This window comes from Meriones unguiculatus, chromosome 1 (assembly GCF_030254825.1).
Source record: "Meriones unguiculatus strain TT.TT164.6M chromosome 1, Bangor_MerUng_6.1, whole genome shotgun sequence".
Lineage (NCBI taxonomy): Eukaryota > Metazoa > Chordata > Mammalia > Rodentia > Muridae > Meriones > Meriones unguiculatus.
Window position 1 is genome coordinate 83,746,062 of NC_083349.1, and position 24,601 is coordinate 83,770,662.

General features: G+C 39.1%; 1 protein-coding gene across 6 annotated transcripts in view; it reads right to left on the reverse strand.

Moving 5' to 3' along the window:
- Positions 1–24,601, reverse strand: part of Cpq (carboxypeptidase Q) — a 568,473-nt gene that overhangs the window by 67,813 nt on the left and 476,059 nt on the right. For 4 of the 6 annotated variants that reach the window (XM_060393012.1, XM_060393022.1, XM_060393030.1 and 1 more), the window contains one exon: positions 23,844–24,045. In XM_060393012.1, the coding sequence (XP_060248995.1) occupies positions 23,844–24,045 (202 nt within the window). Of the gene's footprint in view, positions 1–12,148; positions 12,405–18,101; positions 20,872–23,843; positions 24,046–24,601 lie in introns of those variants that run through there. The other 2 variants (XM_060393041.1, XM_060393033.1) reach the window with 2 other exon arrangements.

Here is a 24,601-nt window from a genome sequence, read left to right on the forward strand (position 1 = left end):
TTCCACTCTGTTTGCTCTTGGGGAGCATGCACAGATGAGTATTACCACAAAGAACTCTACTAGCAGTTTTCACACCTGTATGGTTAAGAGGAGACTGGAGCAGGAGAGGGGTTTCAACAGCAGTTATAAAAGTGGCCAAGTGCGTTCGGGGGAATAGGAGCTGTCTCTGACATGAACTCAGTGGTTGGCTTTTTTATCACCTCTCACCCTGAGGGGGGAGCAGCCTTTCCAGGCTACAGAGGAGGACAATACAGCCAGGCCTGATGAGATCTGAAAGGCTAGGGTCAGATGGAAGAGGAGGAGGACCTCCCCTATCATTGGACTTGGACAGGGGCATGGGGTGAAATGAGGGAGGGAGGGTGGAATTGGGAGGGAATGAGAGAGGGGGCTACAGCTGGGATACAAAATGAATAAACTGTAATTAATATAAACATAATTTTTTTTTCTTTTTTTTATTTATTTTATTTTATTTTATCAGTTACATTTTATTAACTCTGTATCCCAGCCGTGTCCCGATCCCTCATTCCCTCCCAGTCCCTCCCTCCCTCCCTCCCTCATCTCCACTGTGCCCCTTTCCAAGTCCACTGATGGGGGGGACCTCCTCCCCATTCATCTGATCCTGTTTTATCAGGTATTTTCAGGACTGGCTGCAAAGCCCTCCTCTGTGGCCTAACAGGACTGCTCCTCTCTTCGGGGGTGGGGAGACCAAAGAGCCAGTCATCGAGTTCCTGTTAGAAATAGTCCCTGTTCCCCTCACTTTGGGAAACCAATTGGTTACTGAGCTACCACAGGCTACATCTGAGTGGAGGTTCTAGGTTATATCCATACATGGTCCTTGGTTGAATGTCAGTCTCAGAAAAGACCCTGTGCCCAGATATTTGGTCCTTGTGGAGCTCCTATCCTTTCCCCATCAGACTAACTCCCCTTCTTTCTTATGATTCCCTGTACTCTGCCAAAGGTTTGGTCATGAGTCTTTGCTTTGAAAACACTGCTAGTTAGAGTCTTTCAGATGCACTCAGTAGACTCCTGTCATACGTTCAATGCACATCCCATCTGTCTTTCTAAACGAGGATTGATCATCTTACCCCATGTCCGCTCAATTGATTATCTTTTTTAGGTGTATAGATTTCATTATGTTTATCATATCTTATAGGTCTATATAAGTGAGTATATCCCATGTTTGCCTTTCTCCTTCTGGGATATTTCACTCAGAATGATTTTTTCTAGATCCCACCATTTGCCTGCAAATTTCATGATTTCCTCCTTTTTGATTGCTGAGTAGTATTCCATTGTATAAAAATACCACAATTTCTGTACCCATTCCACCGTTGATGGACATCTGGGTTGTTTCCAGGTTCTGGCTATTACAAATAGAGCTGCTATAAACATGGTTGAGCAAGTGTCCTTTTTGTGTACTTGAACAAACTTTGGGTATATACCTAGCAGTGGTATAGCTGGGTCTGGAGGAAGCACTATTCCTATTTGTCTTAGAAAGCGCCAGATAGCTTTCCAGAGTGGTTGTACCAGTTTACATTCCCACCAGCAGTGGAGGAGGGTTCCCCTTTCTCCACAACCTCTCCAGCATGTGTTATCGCTTGAGTTTTTCATCTTGGCCATTCTGATGGGTGTAAGGTGATATCTCAGGGTCGTTTTGATTTGCATTTCCCTGATGGCTAATGAGGATGAGCATTTCTTTAAGTGTTTTTCTGCCACTCGATATTCCTCTGTCGAGAATTCTCTGTTTAGCTCTGTTCCCCATTTTTTAATTGGATTACTTGGATTGCTGCTTTTCAGCTTCTTTAGTTCTTTGTATATACTGGATATTAGTCCTCTGTCAGATAAAGGGTGAGTGAAGATTCTTTCCCAATCTGTAGGCAGTCGTTTTGTTTTGATGACGGTATCCTTTGCTTTACAGAAACTTTTCAGTTTCATGAGGTCCCATTTATTGATTGTTGCTCTTAGAGCCTGTGCTGTTGGTGTTCTGTTCAGGAAGTTGTCTCCTGTGCCAATGAGTTCTAGGCTGTTCCCCACTTTTTTTTCCAATTGATATAAACATAATTTAATTACAAAATAAAAAAGATGATCTCAAAAAAATGTGGCTAAATCATTCATCTACAGATGACCTATTCATCTTTTTTTTAAAGGCACTCACTAACAGTGGTGGTTTGACAGTGCCATGATGGTTTTTCCAACCATGTTGAATGAAATGAACACTTTGGCTTTTCTGCGCCCAGGAAGCTGGGAAGCCTATACCTTGAGAGGTCCACAGTCATGGTTTAGCTTAAGATGGTAGCTCATTTGAAGGAATGAAGGCATGATGAAAAGAGAAATTGTTATAAGAATGGGTTAAATTTTTTCCTTTTTGCTTCAGATCATCTGAGCTATAGTTCTGTCACAGAGGATGGAAAAGTCTAAGCTAACAACAGAAGTTTTGCTTTAATAACTAAACTAATAACAGCAGTTTATTTGTGGATATTTTGTGCCAAGCATTCACCTAAAGTGACCTTTACCTAAAAATTATAAATAATCTCATAAAATATTATTAGTGTTTATTTATTAAGAAATTGAGGTACCAAAAGGTTACACACCTTACTAGAGTTACATAGCTAGAAATTAGCTCAGTGAAATTCAAAGTCACTTTCCTTAATCCAAACTCTTAATAGCTAACTACACCTAACCCAGGGTTTCTTCATTCTGACTTCATTTCCTAATCCCCTAGAAATTTTCAAAAGCAAGCAAGTGTAGTCAGCTGCTATCTCCAGAGCCTCCAAGTATGCATGAACATGGGATGAAGGCTTGAACTGTTTTCTTTCCCCCCTCCTGTGGTTAAGCCTGCATTAACTCTTTAATGACAGAAATTAAATTTATGTATGGTTTTGGGATACATTGATCTTACAAGTTTAATCTGACTTCTCTACTTACTATATTTTGAGTTTGCACAAAGGAAACTCTCTGAGCCACACTGGTTTCATCTGAAAATTGGTTAAAAAATAATACTCTGTATTTTGAAAGATTCTCTTGAAATTGTGTCAAATGGTACATGTAAAGCATCTAGCATAATACTTGGCTTGCTTTCTCTCCCTTGCTCCCATTTTCCCGAATAAATTAATAACACTGTGAAATGGTCAGAATTATGAAATAGTATTTTGAAGTTCCAGCTGAATCTCCAAAGTCAATGTAAACTTTAAATTGACTCATATTTTCAATTTATTTCCTATGTTATAAATAAAAAATGCATATAATTCAAGAAATAGGCAATTCCAGATATAAAAACAACATTCACAATAACAAACATCATAGGTTAACAGAAACTTTTACATCTCTCATGGAAGAACTACACCAGAGAACAAAAGAAACCAAATTACTTTTCATAATTATTATGCTGCTGTTTCTGTTGTTCTTCTTCTGAGACTCTCATGTATGTATTTGGGACAAAGCACTGATTATGGTGTTCTATTGAGCAATAGATTTTTTAGCAACAGACAGAGGAAATCTAGATGTAACAATAGCAAGGTTATGTACAGCCTTGTAGTTTTCAACTTAAATTGAAAGATGTATTACTAATAGATTTTTTTTTTTACTTTGAGAAAAAAATATAATTACTTGATTACTTGTCTGGCTACTAAAATGACTTAGAGACAACAGCCATTATTGGCAGCAACAAACACTGATGAAGCTCAGTCTGGGGTTTTAAATACTATGAACTTGTAGTTGGACTCACTGAAGAAACAGATGATTCTAGATCTGGGGTAAGACATTTATAAGGTGGCTTGGAACATTTGTAAAATTATAAAGCTAGACTATTCCCAGTAACTGTGAGGAGCATGCTAAAACCATTATGGGAGGTGGTCAAGGTAGCTTTCACTGGTCAAACTTGGACAGTTCTGGCATCATTAAAAATAATTTTGCAGTAAAACAGAACATATCAAATTACTTGAAATTCATCAGTCAATAATGACACAAAATGAATAAATTCATCAACTTTGGAAGATACCACGGAACAAACAAATGGGTTTTAAAAAATATGTAAATAAAGGAAAGAATGAATGATGAATCCTTCCTTAATTATAAACACTACCTCAGGGTTACCTAAGAAAAAGGCCATTTTTTTAATTTTGATTTTTCTATATTAATTACATTTTATTCACTTTGTATCCCAGCTGTAGTCTCCTCCCTCATTTCCCTCCTAATTCCACCCTCTCTCCCTCTTGTTCTCCCATGCCCCTCTCCAAGTCCACTGATAGGGGAGGTACTCTGCCCCCTCCATCTGGTCCTAGCCTATCAGATCTCATCAGGACTGGCTGGATTGTCTTCCTCTGTGGCCTGGTAAGGGTGTTCACCCCTCAGGGGGAGGTGATCAAAGAGGCAGCCACTGAGTTCTTGTCAGAGGCAGTCCCTGTTCCCTTCACTAGAGCACACACTTGAATAATGAGTTGCCATGGGCTACATCTGTGTAGGGGTTCTAGGTTATCTCCATGCATGGTCCTTGCTTGGACTATCAGTCTCAGAAAAGACACCTGTGCCCAGATTTCTTGGTTCAGTTGCTCTCCTGGTGGAGTTCCTGTCCCCTCTAGGTCTTTCTATCTGCCTCTTCTTTCATAAGATTCAATGCACTCTGCCCAAAGTTTGGCTATGAATATCAGCATCTACTTTGATACACTGTTGGGTAGAGTCTTTCAGAGGCCCTCTGTGGTATGTCCTGTCCTGTTCCCTGTTTTCTCCCTCTTCCAATGTCCAACCTGTTTGGCTTTCTGAGTGAGGATTGATCCTCTTACCCAGGGTCCTCCTTTTTGCTTAGCTTCTTTAGGTGTACAGATTTTAGTATTTTTATCCTATATTAAATGTCTTATATCCACTTATGAGTGAGTATGTACCACGTGTGTCTTTCTGTTTCTGGGATACTTCACTCAGGATGATCTTTTCTAGATTGCACCATTTGACTGAAAATTTCATGATTTCCTTGTTTTTAATAGTTGAGTGGTATTCCATTGTATAAATGTACCACAATTTTTGTATCCATTCCTCAGTTGACATCTGGATTGTTTCCAGGTTCTGGCTATTATGAATAAAGTGACTATGAACATGGTTGAGCAAATGTCCTTGTTGTGTACTTGAGCATCTTTTGGATATATGCCAAGGAGTGGTATAGCTGGATCTTGAGAAAGCACTATTCCTACTTGGTCGTAAAAATTTACATTCTCACCAGCAGTAGAGTAGGGTTCTATTTTCTCTATATCCTGTCCAGCATGTATTGTCACTTGAGTATTCGATCTTATGTGTGTAAGTTTTTGATTTTGATTTGTGTAAGGTGAAATCTCAAGGCTGTTTTGATTTGCATTACCCTGATGACTAAGGACCTTGAACATTTCTTTAATTATTTCTCTGCCATTCGGTATTTCTCTACAGAGAATTCTTTTTAGCTCTGTACCCCATTTTTTTATTAGGTTACTTGTTTTGTTGTTTTTTAACTTCTTGAGTTCTTTATATATTGTGGATATTAGCCCTCTGTCAGATATAGGTTTGGTGAAGATCATTTCCCAGTCTGTAGGCTGTTGTTTTATTCTGATGGCAGTGTCCTTTGCTTTACAGAATCTTTTCAGTTTCATGAGGTCCCATTTATTGATTGTTGATCTTAGAGCCTGTGCTGTTGGTATCCTGTTAAAAAGTTGTCTCCTGTGCCAATGAGGTCAAGGCTCTTACCCACTTTTTCTTCTAACAGGTTCAGTGTGTCTGGTTTTATGTTGAGGTCTTCAAACCACTTGGATTTTAGTTTTGTTCAATCTGATAAATATGGATCTATTTTCATTTTTTTATGTAGACATCCAGTTAGCCCAGCACCATTTGTTGAAGATGCTGTCTTTTTTCCATTGAATGGTTTTGGCTTCTTTGTCAAAAATCAAGTATCCATAAGTGTGTGGGTTTATATCTGGGTCTTCTATTCGATTCCATTGATCCACCATTCTGTTTCTATGCCAGTACCATGCAGTTTTTATTAGTGTTGCTCTATACTACAGCTTGATATCAGGATGGAGATACCTCCAGACGATCTGTTGTTGTACAGGATCGTTTTGATAATTTTGGGTTGTTTTTCCATATGAAGTTGAGAATTTTTCTTTCAAGGTCTGTACAGAATTGTGTTGCTATCTTGATCAGAACTGCATTGAATCTGAAGATTGCTTTTGGCAGGATGGCCATCTTCACTATGTTAATCCTACTGATGTATGAGCAAGGGAGGGAGATCTTTCCATCTTCTGATATCTTCTTTGATTTCTTTCTTCAGAGACTTGAAGTTTTTTTTTTTTTTTTTTCAAACAAGTCTTTCACTTGCTTGGTTAGAGTCATACCAGGGTACTTTATGTTATTAGTGGCTATAATGAAATATTATGAATGGTGTTGTTTCCCTAATTTATTTCTTAGTCCTTCTGGCTTTTGTATACAAAAGGGCTACTGTTTTTGTTTTTGTATTTTATTTTTTTGAGTTAATTTTTTTATCCAGCCACTTTGCTGAAGGTGTTTTCAGCTGAAGGAGGTCTCTGGTTGAATTTTTTGACATCACATATATATCCTATCATATCATCTGCAAATAGTGATACTTTGACTTCTCACTTTTCTATTTGTATCCCCTTGATCTCCCTTATTTGTCTTATTGCTCTAGCTAGGACTTCAAGTACTATGTTGAAGAGATATAAAGAGAGTGGGCAGCCTTGCCTTGTCCCTGATTTCCGTGGGATTGATTTAAGTTTCTCTCTGTTTAGTTCGATGTTGGCTATAAGCTTGCTGTATATTGTCTTTACTATGTTTAGTTAAGTGCCTTGTACCCCTGAACTCTCAAAGACTTTAAACATGAATGGGTGTTTGATTTTGTTAAATGCTTTTCAGCATGTAAGGAGATGATCATGTGGTTTTTCTCCTTCAGTTTGTTAATATGATGGATTATACTGATGCATTTTCATATATTGAACCACCCCTGCATACCTGGGATGAAGTCTACTTGGTCATGGTGGATGATATTTTTAATGTGTTCTTGCATTTGGTGTGCAAGTATTTTATTAAGTATTTTTGCATCAGTGTTCATAAGAGAGATCGGTCTGAAGTTCTCTTTTTTTTGTTGGGTCTTTGTGTGGTTTAGGTATCAAGGTGACTGTGGCTTCATAGAATGAGATTGGTAATATTCTTTCTGTTTTTATTTTGTGGAATAGTTTAAAGAGAATTAGAGTTTGCTCTTCTTTGAAGGTCTGGTAGAATTCTGCACTGAAACCATCTGGCCCTGGGCTTTTTTTTTTTTTTTTTTTTTGGAAGCGAGACATTTGATGACTGCTTTTATTTCCTTGGGGGATGTAGGACTATTCAATCTATTTACTTGAACTTGATTTAATTTTGGTAAATGGAATCTATCAAGAAAATTGCCCATTTCATTCTGATCCTCAAATTTTGTGGCACATAGGCCTTTGTAGTAAGACCTAATGACTGTTTGGATTTGCTCAGTGTCTGTTGTTATGTCCCCCTTTTCCTTTCTAATTTGCTGATTTGGACAGTATCTTTTTGCCTTTTAGTTAGTTTGGCTATGGTTTGTTTATCTTGTTGATTTTCTCAACGAATCAACTCTTGGTTTTATTGATTCTTTGAATTGTTTTGTTTCTAATTTATTGATTTCAGCTCTGAGTAGAGCAATAACTGTCTACTCCTCTTGGGTGTGTCTGCTTCTTTTTTTTTTTTTTTTTTTTTTTTTTTGCTATGGCTTTCAGGTAAGCCATTAAGTTTCTTGTATGAGATATTTCTTCTTGAAGGCACTTAGTGCTATGACATTTCCTCTTAGCGCTTCTTTCATTGTGTCCCATAAGTTTGGGTATGTTGTGCTTTCATTTTCATTGAATTCTAGGAAGTCTTGAATTTATTTCCTTATTTCTTCCCTGACCCAGCTGTCACTGAGTAGCAAGTTGTTCAGTTTCTATGTGTGCATAGGCTTTTTGTTATTCCTGTTGTTGTTGAGGTCTACCTTTAGTCCATGGTGGTCAGATAGGATAGAATGGGTTATTTTGATCTTCTTGTATTTGTTGAAGCTTGCTTTGTGACCAACCAAATGGTTTATTCTGGAGAAGGTTCCATGAGTTGCTGAAAAGAAGGTGTACTCTTTTGAATTTAGGTGAAAATTTCTGTAGACATCTATTAAGGCAATTTAACTTAGGACCTCTTTAAGTGGTCCTATTTAGCTTCTGTCTATGTGATCTGTCCTTGGTGAGAGTGGAGTGTTGAGGTCACCCACTATTACGTATTGGAATTGATGTGTGATTTAAGCTTTAATGATGTTTCATTTACAAATACAGATGCTCTTTTATTTGAGGAATAGATGTTCAGAATTGTTATGTCCTCTTGAGAATGAAGTGCCCCTCCTCATCTTGTTTGATTAATTTTGGTTGAAAGTCTATTTTATTAGATATTTGGATAGCTACCCCAGCTTGTTTTCTGGGTCCATTTGCTTGAAAAACATTTCCAGCCCTTTACTCTGAGGTAGTGTTTATCTTTGTTGTAGAGGCATGTTTCTTGGATGCAGCAGAATATTGGATCCTATTTCTGCAACCATTCTGTTAGTCAGTGTCATTTTATTGGAGAGTTGAGTCCATTGATGTTGATAGATAATAGTGACCAATGAATGCTAGTTCCCTTTATTGTAGAGTTGGTGGTGTACTGTGTTTCAATGCTTGTTTTCTTTTGTTAAGTTATCTATATCCTGTGTTTTCTTGGGTATAGTTCTTTTTGTTGGATTGGAATTTTCCTTCTAGTATCTTCTGTAGGGCTGTGTTGCTGTGTAGATATTATTTAAGTTTAGTTTTGTCATGGAATATTTTGGTTTCTCCGTCTATGTTGATTAAAAGCTTTGCTGGGTATAGTAGTCTGGGTTGGCATCTGTGGTCCCTTAGCCCTTCTGGCTTTCTTAGTTTCTGATGAGAAGTCTGGTATGATTTTGATAGGTCTACCTTTATATGTTACTTGGCCTTTTTCCCTTGCTGCTTTTAATATTTTTTCTTTGTTCTGTATATTTAGTATTTTGACTATTATGTGACATGAGGAATTTCATTTCTGGTCTAGTTTACTTCTTGTTCTGTAGGCTTCTCGTATGTTTATGGACATCTCTTTCTTTAAGTTGGGAAATTTTTCTATGATTTTCTTGAAAATATTTTATGGGGAGGGAGGGAGGGACTGGGAGGGAATGAGGGATCGGGACACGGCTGGGATACAGAGTTAATAAAATGTAACTGATAAAAAAATAAAAAATAAAAAATAAAAAATAAAAAAAATAAAAAAAGAAAAAATAAATTATTTTTTAAAAGTAAAAAAAAAAAAAGAAAATATTTTATGGACCTTAGAGCTTCGAATCTTCTTTTTCATCTATTCCTATTATCCTTAGATTTTGTCTTTTCATGTCATCTTGATTTCTTGGATATTTTGTGTTTGGGACTTTTCCTATTATACTTTTTCTTTGAGAGAGATATCAAATTTCAGCAAGTGTATCTTCAGCACCTGAGATTCTCTCTTCCATCTCTTGTATTCTATTGGTCATTCTTACCTTTGTGGTTCCTGGTCTTTTCTCTAATTTTTCTGCTCCAGAGTTTTCTCTGTGTTTTCTTTATTGATTCTTATTCTGTTTCTTGCACCATTTTCTTCATCTGTTTGATTGTGGATTCCTGTCTTTCCATGATGGCTTCTATTCTTTTGTTTTTATGCCAGTAATTGTGCCTCTACTCATGTCTCTGTTTGGCTGGAGTTGCCTGTATTTCTTTGAGAGCTTTGTTCATTTCCTCTTTATTTGCCTCCATTTCTATGAAGTGATTTGTTTGTTTCCTCTTTATGTGCCTCTAATTAATGGACAAGCATAGCTTTAAAAGCATTTTCCTGTGTTTCCAATGAATTAAAATATCCATTGATTTTTGGGGTTGCTGGTGAAGGTATGATATCCTGATTGCCTTTAGCCATGTGCTTATCTGTAACTTTTACTGTTTGTTCTGGAGTCTGTACTTCAGACTGGGTCTTTCTCTGGTGTCTGGAGTAGTCTTCAGGGAAGATGAGAGAGGTCCATCAGGTTGAGAGTGTTTGTTGATTTTTCAGCTGTAGCTAAGGAAGGAAGGTCGCAGAGCTGATGCACAAGTGTAGGCAAGCAAGTGCGGACGTGTTCGTGGAAGTCTGCCTTGCAGGACAGGGTGCTAGGGAGTGTAGATGCCTGGAATGTGGGGCTTAAGCACAGGAAGAGGTGCAGGTGATGGTGCTGTTTGCAGGCGCAATGTGTATGTGCTGGTTCCCTGAATACGCAAGTGTCCTCCTAGTCTGTCCTACTGTCCTCCTGGTGTTCAGACCTGTCTGAGCTCCAGGAATTGTTTGCCTGGACTCCAATGTAGACCCACAGCTCAGGGGCTTCAATGTTGAGGATGCTGTCCCAAGAATCCCTATGTTGCCCATAGTGGTGCTGTGGGTGGGAGGGATCTGCTGTCTGGCTGCTAGTGTAGAGGGACCTTGGATCTGGGGGGGTGCTCTACACGCACTCACTGGAAGGCACACTCACTCTCTAGCAGCCTTAATCAGAAATCACAAGGATTCCTCGTTTTCTACTCTCATATTTGGGCCTGCATGTGAAAATGCCAGTGTACTAGATCCATCAGCTCAGTGGTGCTGCAGGTACAGAACTGGGAGCCTGGTACTGTGGCCTGCTGGGAGTCCTGCCAAAACAGCAGAACTGGGATGCCAGTACAGATGACTGCTGGGAGGTCCTGTGGAGCCTGTAGAGCTGCAGGCAGACCTGGTCCCCTGGTGGCCAGTACAGCTGGCTGCCTGCTACTGAGGAACTAGGAGGCCTGCCTCTGCTGTCTCAGTTACTGAGCAAGGAGTTCTCTGCTTGGAGCAGTGGGCACTGTGGGCCACCTTTGCCGAGGAGCAAGGAGGGAGGTCTGTCAAAGGGAAGTGCAGGGGATTGAATATTTGCCACTCTCAGTCCCCAGAGAAGTCTGCTGGTGACCTGGATCCAAATGGTCTCAGCTCATGGGTTGTCCCCTCTCACCCAGGAAGCCTCAATGTTGATGTTCTGGCTTCAGCTGCCCCTCCACTCACCAATTTTGGAGTTTCAGATCCTCTGCCCCTCTGATACAGTTCACGGTGGTTGTTGCCATCTTGGATCAGACTTCGAAAAAGGCCATTTTTATAGACATAGTTCAAATAATTAACAAGAAATGTGAGAACTAAAGTATATTATTTAGTATATGCCCCAATAAAATTTATAGGAGGATATAAATATACATAAGAAAAATGTATATGAGAGGAAATATATATGAAAAAATATATAATATAAATATAAATGAAAATTTCATATACCTACAAATAGATACAGGGAAAGGGAGAGAGAAGGTATCAGATGTTCCTTCTAATATGAGTAAGCATAAACACCTCATTTATCTATCCCACCATTCAGAATTAGTCTCCAACCAGAACAAGCCACCTGATGACCATTTCGCAAAAGATATGGATAAAGGAACAGGGTCAATAATGTAATGGCATTGGAATCAGGACAAGTCTCTTGGCTTCTGAAATGAGTAAGTGCAAAGAATCAGATAATTACAAGTGAATTATAAGTTCTTTTACAGGCATATCAGCCAGTTGTCTTGTTTGAATCTTATTGAAATTTTGGTTTAAGCCAAAACACAGTATATATATATATATATTTATTTATTTATGTATTCACTTATTTATTTTTATTTTTATTGAATTGAATTTAACTAGAAACATCTGGAAACTAGCTTTATAACTGAACAAGAAAGTAAGAAATTGTTCTAAAATATTTTAGTGGAAAATGGTATAGTGCTCTTGTATATATAAGAATTTATGAGCAATACAAATTATTTACAAATGGGATGATGCCATGTTTGAGGTTCACTCAGAAATCAGCTTGTATAGAGGTCTAGTTGTGGTTGAAATGAAGTGAGACAACCCACGAATAAAACTGTCCCTAAGCCGAGTTATAGGTGCACAGAGGTCACATTGTGCTGTTTCTCTATTTTCATATTTGTTTGACATTTTCTGTGGTAACATACTGATAATGACATGGACTAAACCCAGAGCTGTACACACGTTAAGAAGACACTCTATGATTTAGTTACATCCTTAGTCCTGTAATAAAATTTTTATTATGAAAAGTAGCATTATTTTCAATCACAGGATATAACAGAAAATGCATCAAACTGAAATTACATTCCTTACTCCTTTAATATAAGGCTAGAAACTGATTCCATTGGGTTTCAGATCATTTCAGACATTTTTCTTGGAAACTTAAATGTAGCTTTATTTAGTGTTTTATGATGAAGCCATTCTTCTTATTTTCATGATTGTATAAACCAAATCAGTCGGTTCTCAGTTGTGAGCCCCTGGAGAAAAAAAGTCCATTTCTTACTTTTGCATTTTCCATAATTCGTACATAATACGGCTACCTATTGAAAGCAGTGATGATATAGAGACTCAGGCTTATGAGGGATTAACTTGATGAATTTTCCATTTTACCACAGTGAGAAAGTAATATTTGGAAGAAACTGTGCTTTTAAGTTTGATGTTTCCCCCCAGTAACGTGTCACTATATACCATCCTGAGATGCTGAATCCGAGCATCAGGAAGCCATAGTTCCACTTGGCCACTTGATTACAATGGGAAACAGTTCATGCAGTTGTGCTCTATGCCATATTGGTATGTTACTAGGACATGATGTCACAGGTATGTTAGGTGAATTGTATATTTGTAACTCACAATATTGTCACTTTACAGTGAGTTTATTGGTACATAATTCCACTGTAAGCCAAGCAACACCTGTGCAGTCAAATATAATGTAGAATAGATTGGTAATCAAATGTGTAGGAAGGAGATTCCTCAAGGGCCAACCTTGGTCCATTGGAGGGAAATCTAAGGAAGCAGAGTCTTTCTATGCTATGTCATTAAAAGCCATGGGAGACAGCAGCTAGAGAAACATACAACAGAGTGTTTATGGGTCACACTGATGCAAAAAAATAGGGCAATCCAATACACTTAAAGCAAGTGTTTGTGGCCTGTTGCTTCTCCCTCAAGCTCCCATTTCATTCCCTCATCTCACACTGTGCCTCCTGTGCTTCCTATTGAGGTGATCTAGACATCCCTAGGGCAACCTTTCTGGACTCCTAACAGTTTTCACTAAGCACTCTCCTGCTGAAGACTGCTGGCTTCTTGACATCATCTGTAAGGGGTTTTCAACCTGAAAATATGGCTCTTGTCATCTGCCGAGACACACCCATCTGTTCTCATTTCCCACAACCTCCCAGATGAACTGCCTAGAGAAACTCTTCTCCTGACTGCTATCTGCAGGGATACCTACCTGATTTCCCTTTCCTCACCAGAATTGTCTTTCTTTACCTCTTATGTCTATTATGATATTACACAACTTCACCATTAAGATCCAGATTCTCTAACGTATCATTTTCCTGCATTCTATCCCAGGACTCTGGCAAGTGTTTCACATGAGTTACTTACTGGAACATTGCATAAGATAACTCCCTTTTACTGTTACTTAATTTTTTTGTGTCATGTTCACTTTCAGATCAATATATCTAATCATTAAACTTTTATGTTCCAGGTAATACTGTGCCTAGTGGGGATATAAAATATAACAAAGTACTTTCTTGATTCCCTGTCTAGATAATGAGACAAAACACAAAGTACACTAACTTTCCAAGGGAAGGTTTGCATTTTTAGTTTTAAGCAAACATTCCTGGCAACACTAGAAGATATTTCATAAGTCGGAATGTGACAAACTGAACCACTTCTGCAGAGTAGACAGTCCCTCTTTACCTAATCTGTAATCAGCCTGGGAAGCTTGAGGACCATGAGACTGGGGACCAGTAAGCTTCTGCTGAAGTTGAAGCCAATCTCTTATAAAGGAGAAGAGTATAAGAAGCTCATTTATTCTGAGCTTGATGAGCAACTTGAAGCATTGATGTAGGTGCTTGAACAAATCTCTTTAGAAGATAGCAGTGAAAGGGACCCACCAACTAAACTTATATTTATAACCTTATTGATGTACAATATATACATTTACAATTTTTTTTAATTTTTTATTTAACTTTTATTAAATATACTTTATTCATTTTGTATCCCCCCCATAAGTCCCTCCCTCCTCCCCTCCTGATCCCACCCTCCATCTCCTTCCTGCATGCATGCCCTTCCCCAAGTCCACTGATAGGGGAGGTCCTCTTCTCCTTCTTTCTGATCTTAGTCTATCAGTTCTCATCAGAAGTGGCTTCACTGTCATCTTCTGTGGCCTGGTAAGGCTGCTCCCCTGTCAGGGGGAGGTGATCAAAGAGCAGGCCAATCAGATTATGTCAGAGGCAGTCCCTCTTCCCATTACTATGGAACCCACTTGGACACTGAACTGCCATGGGCTACATCTGTGCAGGGGTTCTAGGTTATCTCCATGAATAGTCCTTGGTTGGAGTATGAGTCTCTGGGATGTTCCCTGTGTTCAAATTTTCTTGTTCTGTTGCTCTCCTTGTGGAGTTCCTGTCCTCTCCAGCTCTTGCTATTTCCCACTTCTTACATAAAATTCCATTCACTCTGCCTGACAGTTTTACCATCAGGCTCAGCATCTGCTTTGATAGTCTGTAGGGCAGAGGCTTTCAGAGGCCCTCTATGGCAGGTTCCTAGGTTGTTTCCTGTTTCCTTCTTCTGGCTTTCAGAGGCCCTCTGTAGCAGGTTCCTGGGTTGTTTCCTGTTTTCTTCTTCTTCTGATGTCCATCCTCTTTGCCTTTCAGGATGGGGATTGATCGTTTTAGTTAGGGTCCTCTCTTTTGTTTAGTTTGTTTAGATGTACAGATTTTAGTGGGTTTATCCTATGTTGTATGTTTATATGAGTGAGTATATACCGTGTGTGTCTTTTTGCTTCTGGGACAGTTCACTCAGGATGATCCTTTCCAGGTCCCACCATTTACCTTCAAGTTTCATGATTTCCTTATTTTTCATTGCTGAGTAATACTCCATTGTATAGACGTACCACAATTTCTGCATCCATTCTTCAGTTGAGGGGCATCTGGGCTGTTTCCAGCTTCTGACTATTACAAATAAAGCTGCTACAAACATGGTTGAGCAAATGTCCTTTTTGTGTACTTGAGCCTCTTTTGGATATGTACCTAGGAGTGGTATGGCTGAATCTTGAGGAAGCGCTATTCCTAGTTGTCTGAGAAAGTGCCAGATTGATTTCCAGAGTGGTTGTACAAGTTTACATTCCCACCAGCAGTGGAGAAGGGTTCCCCTTTCTCCACAACCTCTCCAGCAGGTGTTGTCCCTTGAGTTTTTCATCTTGACCATTCTCATGGGTGTAAGGTGAAATCTCAGGGTTGTTTTGATTTGCATTTCCCTAATGGCTAATGAGGTTGAGCATTTCTTTAAATGCTTCTCTGCCATTCGATATTCCTCTACAGAGAGTTCTCTGTTTAGCTCTGTTCCCCATTTTTAAGTGGGTTACTTGGTTTGCTGCTTTTCAGCTTCTTTAGTTCTTTATATATACTGGATATGAGTCTTCTGTCAGATAAAGGGTTGGTGATGATTCTTTCCCAATCTGTAGGCAGTTGCTTTGTTTTGATGACAGTGTCCTTTGCTATGCAGAAGCTCTTCAGTTTCATGAGGTCCCATTTATTGATTGTTGCTCTTAGAGCCTGTGCTGTTGATGTTCTGTTCAGGAAGTATTCTCCTGTACCAATGAGTTCTAGGGTATTCCCCACTTTTTTTTCTAGCAGATTTAATGTGTCTGGTTTTATGTTGAGGTCTTTGATCCACGTGGACTTCAGTTTTGTGCAGGGTGATAAGTATGGATCTATTTGCAATTTTCTACATGTAGACATTCAGTTGGACCAGCACCGTTTGTTGAAGATGCTATCTTTTTTCCATTGTATGGTTTTGGCATCTTTGTCAAAAATCAGGTGTCTGTAAGTGTGTGGGTTTATTTCTGTGTCTTCTGTTTGGTTCCATTGATCCACCATTCTGTTTCTATGCCAGTACTGTGCAGTTTTTATAACTGTTGCTCTATAGTACAGCTTGAGATCAGGGATGGAGATACCTCCAGAAGAGCTTTTATTGTAGAGGATTGTTTTAGCAATTCTGGGTTTCTTGTTATTCCATACAAAGTTGAGAATTTTTCTTTCCAGGTCTGTAAAGAATTGTGTTGGCAATTTGATGGGAATTGCATTAAATCTGTAGATTGCTTTTGGTAAGATGGCCATTTTTACTATGTTAATCCTGCCAAGCCATGAGCATGGGAGATCTTTCCATCTTCTCATATCTTCTTCTAATTCTTTCTTCAGAGACTTGAAATTTTTTTCATACAAGTCTTTGACTTGCTTGGTTAGGGTTACACCAAGGTACTTTATGTCATTTGTGGCTATTGTGAAGGGTGTTGTTTCCCTAATTTCTTTCTCAGCCCTTTTGTCTTTTGTATACAGGAGTGCTACTGAGTTTTTTGAGTTAATTTTGTATCCAGCCTATGTTTAGCTGTTTTTTTTGTTTGTTTGTTTGTTTTTTTTTTTTTTTTTTTTTTTTTTTTTGCAGCCTATTTATTCCCACTGTCACTCCTTTAGTTCAGTCTTCAAGAGAACAGATCTGGCTTTCTATCTTTGGGGTCTACTCAGTTCTCAGCTTTTGATAAATTCTTAAGACATGCTTACTGAATAACAATTCCACAACTTTTTACACAGGGTACTCAGAACTCCTGCCACAAAACAGAGAGCTCCCTTCTAATGTTCTCATAGCGCTAAGAACTCCTCAGCTCAGACCACTGACTTCTTTGAATATCACTGGACAGAGTGATCTCACCATAGGAGCAACATCTACTATTTAGGGACAGTGGATGACACAGAACTCCTGGGTTGCTATATTTCATCTGGTGATGAGAAAAAAATGTATCTTAGATCCAGAGAGTCAACCTTAAACCTATTTTTCATGAGCATACCTCGTTGTGTCCTTGTTGACTTCTTTCTTAGAGCATTTCAGAAGAAATACATTTGGAAATGTCAAAAATAGAATGTTTCTGAATGAGATTTAAGCATCCTCACTAGGATTCTCCTTGTTGTTCAGCTTCTTTAGGTCTGTAGATTTTAGTATGGTTATCCTACATTATATGGGGAGTATCCACTTATAAGTGAGTATATGCCATGCATGTCTTTCTGCTTCTCAAAGATAATATTTTCTAGTGCCATCCATTTACCTGCAAATTTCATGATTTCCTTATTTTTAATGGCTGAGTAATGTTCCATTGTGTAAATGCAGCACAATTTCTGTATCCACTCTTCGGTTGAGGGACATCAGGTTGCTTCCAAGTTCTGGCTATTACAAATAAAGCTGCTATGAACATAGCTGAGCAAATGGCCTTGTTGTATGGTGTATAGACACCAGAAGCAGTGGAAGAGACGGAACAGAATGGGAGCCTGCCATAGATGTCCTCTGAAAGACTCCACCCATCAGGGGATCAAAGCAGATGCAGAAACTCACAGCCAAACTTTGGGCAGAGCACGAAGAGTCTTATGGAAGAAGTGAGGGAGGAAGATGCGAAGAGAACAGGAACTTCACAAGGAGACCAACAAAGCCAAAAAGTCTGGGCCCAGAAGGGCCTGCAGAGACTGATGCATCAACCAAGGACCATGCATGGAGAGGTCCTAGACTCTTTGCTCAGCTGTAGCCCATAGCCAGCTCAGTCTTCATGAGGGCGCCCTAGCAAGGGAAGCAGGCCCTGTCTCTGACATGAACTCAGTTGCCTGCTCTTTGATCATTTCTCCCTGGCGGGATAACCTCACCAGCCCACAGAGGAAGAGGATACAGGCAGTCCCGATGAGACTTGATCGGCTAGGGTCAGATAGTTAAGGAGAAGGACTCCCCCCTTTCAGTGGGCTAGGGAGGGGGCTGGGAAGGGAAAATAAGGGAGGAGCTAAAATTGGGATATACAATTAATAAATTGTAAAAATTAATAAAATAAAATAAAACTCGAAAATAATAGGACACTTTACTTCTGTTGGTGTGAGACACTGGACAGAAATAACGAAGACTGATAACATGCAAAATCCTGAGTAATATGCAATTTTATATCTCAGTGGAATATGGACAAATAGAAAAGAAACTAACATATACATTATTTAAAGAAATGCAATGTATAAAGAAAGAAGCCCATGCAATGGAGCTATATTGTCACTGAGAGAGGTAGCACATTATAGTTAATAAGCTTTTCTCAATAGTATTTTATTTGATATTATTCCCATAAAGCTTGAGCTTGTTTACTCAACATTTGACTTATGAACACTTTAGAGAGGGGGAAGTACTTCTTCTCAGGCATGGAAATTCTCAAGTGCCACAAGGAGAGGTGAGCTTGGTTTGGTGAGCATGCTCCAATGACAATTGCCCACCCTGTGGGAGATGAGAGAAAGCTTGTAAAGGAGAGAAATAAGGAGCCAAACCACAGAATTAGCTGTTGATAAGGGAGTAGGAAAGGGCCAGACACACAGAAGTGCAGAAACAGAAGGCTCTTCCAGGAATTCCATTTTGACTGGACAACTAGGAGACACAGAGAAAACCATGGAGGAGCAACACACAAGATGGAGTAGAACATGAACGGATTTACCTTCCAGGCTAAGTAGACACTTTAGTTATGTATAACAGCTGGATACTGGAGACACACCGATGGACATTATATAAGGAGGACATGCTCAGACACCACAACTGCTTTTAAGTCTTTACTCAATGGGTATCTTCATCTTCTTAAAATTTTTTTCTTATATATCATGAAACAATGCTTTGCAGTGGATACCAAAAAGGGTACCACTTATGCATGGAAGTGATATATGATCAATATTCTCCAATCTTGGTAGTTCTACTATGCTTCATTAGTGTGACACAATTTAGCCAAAGACAGGAGTCACAATTTTTCATCAGTGAGACAGAAGGAAACCTGTTTTATTAATTATTGAAAGAGTTCCTCATTTTGAAAAGGGGTATCAATTATAGAGATTCTTTCTTCCATGACCGATCAATGTGTAAAATATGCTACTTTGAACAACTTCAGCATGCCAAGGAGGGGAGGGTGTAATATGTAAAGGACTAAGAGACTTGATGTGGTTGGGCTGGGGACACAGCTCAATGGTGACGCACTTGTATTGCCTGTGCAAGGCCCTGGGTTTCATCTCCAGTGCTGCAAAGGTAGCAAAAACAAATAAGCACAAGCAAGCTCTCTCTAAGCCCTTATGCTGGTTTTTTTTTTTTTTTTGTAAAAATGCCCTTACTGCCCTCTGACTTGGATCTTCTGTTTTATTTTCAAGATAAAACTCCCCAATAGTTAGGTAGATTTCCAACTAGACAGTTTACAATGGAGTGAGCAGATTAGGGGGCTGGGAATTTGGAATACAGGTCACTATGGTCAAGGATGCCTGGAAATGAGTGAGTTCTAGTGAGACAGTGTCTATGTTGAGAGGAGGAGCGGAGGAAGAGGCTTATGGATCTACGAGCAATTCATAGTGAACAATGTTCATACTATGTGTTGGCATGGTCTGGATTGTGTGGGAGGTTCGGGACTGTGATATCAGTGTGTAAGGGAGGGGACAGATGAGGAAAAACACATGCTAGAGACTCCCAAATCTCTGTGTACCTTTACAGATGTGCTGGCCAAGACTCACTAACTAGACTGTAGTGTTCAAGGGCATAGATCTTGTCTATACTCATCTCTGACTCCTTGGTGTCAAACAGCACATGACTAGTCAGGATGCAGAGTGACAAATGGGCAAACTTTAGAAAGAAAAACCATATCTAGTTAGAAAGTTAAAAAGAAAAACCATACATAGTTAGAAGCTGTGAAGCAGAACACACATTCAAGGCCTGTAATTCTATCCAGAACACTACATTAAGAAAACACAATAGAAAAAGGTTGCATCTTAGATCCTGTACCAGAAGAATAAACTTACTGAGAGATATGGAGTAAGAGGAGACACATTCTCTGAGGCCACACTGAGAAGGCATCTAAGTTTTCAACAGTGTGCGTGTTTCTGTTTTTAAAGGCATTTAAAAAGAATCAGACAAAAAAAAAGTGTTGTCACGTTACCCAAAGCAACCACTCAATTTCCAAAGTCTATCTGGTACTAAAAGAAACTGATTTAGAGGTTATTGTATTATCAGACTGTACTGAAAGTGAGGAAAGAGTGGCGTTGTTAGAGGAGGCAGGGGACTGGCTGGGGATTGAGATCTCTCTCAGGAAAGAGCTTGATTGGAAAAGTGTACCCAGGACACTCTTTTTCTATCTAAAACCTCTTTTGTTGCTAGCTTATTGTCAGTTGGATTATTATCCATTAAAGATTTCAACCTGCTCAGCAAAGGACTTTCTCCTCTTGCAAAGATGTCATTTTCACAAACTGACCTATTTTTCTTCAACAATTAGTGAAAATCATATTTAATTTTAATTAAATCTTTGTTCTCAATACCTATTTTCTCTATTGAGCATACATGAGAGAGAGGCTCAGTCATCAAGTTGCCACATCAGATTATGGATATTTAACAGGTGTAGAGCACAGTAAGGGACCAATATTGGCTCAATAGAAAAAAACAAGAGAAAAAGAACAAAGTAGAGCTTGAACACAATGTAATGCAAAGCATCATTTAAATAGTTCTGGAATCCTATTATTAGGGTGGGTGGTTATCAGGTGCCAACGAAGTAGAAATACATACTATACATGAAATAGACACAGCATAGACTTCCATTTTCCTTCAGATCAATTTTGACAGCTGTCTTTTGCTGAAGTTCTGGAACTTCTCACTTTGCCAAGTGTCACAGCATGAGCAGTCCCACTGTTTCTTCCAGGAATAACACAAAATGGAAACAATAAAAGGTAGCTTTTAAAAAATGGTGGTTTAGGACTGGAAGGTGACTCAGTAGTGACTCACCCACTGCTAAGTCTCATGACCTGAATTCAGTCTCTGGTCCTTACATGATGGAAGGAGAGGACTATTTCCTATCAAGTTGTCTTCTAATCTTCAGATGTGTGCTTTGGTAAATTCACACACACACACACACACACACACACACACACACATATATACTCATACATGCACACAAGTGTACCATGTATCATGCACACATGTACACAAGTGTACCATGTATCATGCACACATGTACACAAGTGTACCATGTATCATGCACACATGTACACAAGTGTACCATGTATCATGCACACATGTACACAAGTGTACCATGTATCATGCACACATGTACACAAGTGTACCATGTATCATGCACACATGTACACAAGTGTACCATGTATCATGCACACATGTACACAAGTGTACCATGTATCATGCACACATGTACACAAGTGTACCATGTATCATGCACACATGCACACATGTACATGAATACATGCACACACATTCACACACACACAAGTAACAATACTTGTTTTAAAGATGACTTCATGGTAGCAAGGACAGATATCAACACTGTATTTCTATCTCATAGTACTGTAAAGGAAAGAGCAAAGAATCAAGGGAAACATTTATAGTCATCCAAAATGAATCACTGACTATATAGAAAACCTGCTGACCTGAAGGAGAGAGGAGGATAACAAGGAATGTGAGGAGAAATAAGCAGTTATTTACAATAACAAACTCCTTTCTCCCAGTAATAAATTATTCCGAGCAGCAATGGGCTGAAATCCTTTGCATAAACAAAATCTGAATAAGGTAAACATTTTAGACACTGCCCGAGTCTGGGAAGACCATCTCAGCATTCCAGACTCCTCTATGCTACTACATGATGTGAAGAAAAAGGCCACCAGCTTTGATAACAAAATGGCCTGATCTCAGGGTGACTTTGGCTTCTGCAAGCCGTTTAATCTCTCTGAGTCTATTTCCCCATCTTTAAAATAGGGTAATTGTACCAGCTTCCAAAGGAGGGTCTCAGATTAAAGACAGCGTTTTAAAAGAAGCTTGACTGGGAGCCTCATGAATGGTGGAAGCTCAAAAAAGTGTAGTTTACTAATTCTGTAACGAAAATGGGCTCAAATTTCTCATTCCACTCTGTTATGTGAGAAAAATACCTGACTTTGCTGAGGCCAAGAGGGATGGTACCTCACTGCATTATACAAAGGTAATTAATCCACCTGCTCATTTCATATAGATAAATTTCTCTGGAACAAACATGTGAAGGAATAAGGTGAGGAACTCTCATGATCAAACATAGCAAAACAAAGTGGTTTTGATGGGTGTTGGCGTAAATTTTTTTGTCTCAATTGTGCTGTAGATTCTAGTTCCTCCCTCGGACCCCTTTGGCCACTCCTGGCCACTCTTCAGTCTGATTTACTCTGATCCACTAGCATTTTCCTCACAGTAGCTGAGTTGGTGGTTTTCAGTTAAAGGCTCACTGAGAAAATGGAAAGGTCTATCAACTGATTCTCTACCCCTAGCACAGCTTTCTTCCTGTGCTTAGACAGCCACAGATCATATGTGTAATGTTTTAGAAATGTCCAGGCATTATGCACCATTTAAAATGGAAATATGGATTTTATGTTTTTGTTTACATATACATAGCACAAATGGACAGAATTTGAGTCTTCCATTACAATAAAGGAAAGGCCTTCTAATTTTTAGCTATTGATACTGGTTTAAATATCCAAACCTAAAATATGCCATTAAAACTCACAATATCTCAAGATGAGTTTTCTTTAAAATTTGAATCTGTACAGCTGTTGTTGAAATCTCCTTTTAGAGCAGAAAGCAAGGTAGCAGAGGTAAACCCAGAGAGCCTATTTTTGAACCTATGACACGTGAGAGTTCTGGAAACAGTAACGTTAACGAGCTCAAAGGCTAGGCTTACGTAACACGCAAATGCAGAACAATTTGCAGATGGACATGTGGGTAGTCCTTTTGACTATGGCTGTAATGGTATTGGATGCACGATGTAGGTTCATAAAGAAACTGATAACTTTTTGATGATGGGTCTTGGGCAAATTTGTGAAGCAGCAAAAATTATGTTTTTGAATTCTTCTCCTATAAACTCTCAGGTATATTTGCACTTTGTAATTTCATCCCTGTCCCCAAGTACTTAACACTTCTCTTTGGGAGATTCACAACACGAGTCACCAATCAGGGCAAGTCAGTCTATGGCCAATTTCTGTTATTTGTGTGGAAGGCTTGCATGTGCCACAGTGCTCATGTTGGAGTCAGAGCACAGCTTATGATAGTAACCAACCTTCCACCAAGTGAGTCCTGAGGATTAAACTCATGTACTAAGTCTTGATGGTAGGTGACTTTTTCCCCTGAACCATCTTGTCAGCCCTGTGTTCAACCTTTTAACAGAAGTGTCAAGGACAAACACAATCATAAGAAAGAATCCCCCCTTCGAAGAATGAATCTCTCATTGTAAAAGTTCAGGCATATACATATATTAGAGTATATATGTTATATATATATATATATATATATATATATATATATATATATACATATAGCAATATTAGAGTAAGTGAAGGGACCGTGGTAGAAGGCTAGAATAGAAGGGTATTGGTAGCAGTGACTGTGTTTTATTTCTCAAAATTTGGTTGTGAGATCACCATCATCTATCTGTAAAAAGAAATCAAAATCAGAGAGTAAAGGGCAGAGGGTAAGCAAATGCAAAGTAAGCACCATTATCCAAATCATGAAAACCATGAGAGTGCACCCTGGTGAGTCCATGCCAGGTTACTGCCAGTAGCCTCTGTGACATCTAAATACAGATTTTATTGTGAATTGGCGAGACACACAGGAACACCACCTTCATTTTTTTGTCTTACCAGGCACTCCAGCTTGGATCCAGAAGTTAATATCAGTTCCTTCTCCGCCACTAAAGACCTTGGTGACATTGAGGGGCTGCAGCAGATTCATGACCTCCTTCATGATAGCCCTGGCCTTGTCACTGCCGGTGAACTGTAGCCCAGAGGGTAAGAAGGTCCCCGAGTCAGACTCCATCACCAGACTGTACTTGGAAACATTTGCCTAAATAAAATTTAAAAAGAGATAAATGCTCAATTCCCATCTGCTGTTTCTCTGCTATCAAATAATTCACCTTCCCACAGATTGTTGTCAAAATAATATTGCTCTGCTCTGATCAATATCTACTCTGTGTATTTTCTGATGGTTCTGAGATGTATAATTTGCTATCCTGAGGTCTGCCAAACCCAAGAGTTGACTTAGATAGTTACAGAAAATATAACAGAGGGAATAAAACTGCACGATTATTATTACTAGCAACAATAGCTTTGAATCAGTCTCCTTAAGGCACTACTATAGTAGTAGAATGTGCTATGTACTCTGCAGGAGGAGAAAAGTAATCATCCCTCTCACCTAACTATGTTCCCTGTGAGCTAAATAACAGCTGCTCTAGTAAGAGAGGCCCACAGGTGCAACAGCGGCACAATGCCATGAGAGCAACAGCCTCTTTCCGGTTTAAGTCCTTCTTCAAAAGATGAAACCTATGCTTAGTGCCATTATCAAGCACAAATCCTTCGCCAGACAAGTCGTAGCTACTAGGGGAGAAACTGGTACTATCATT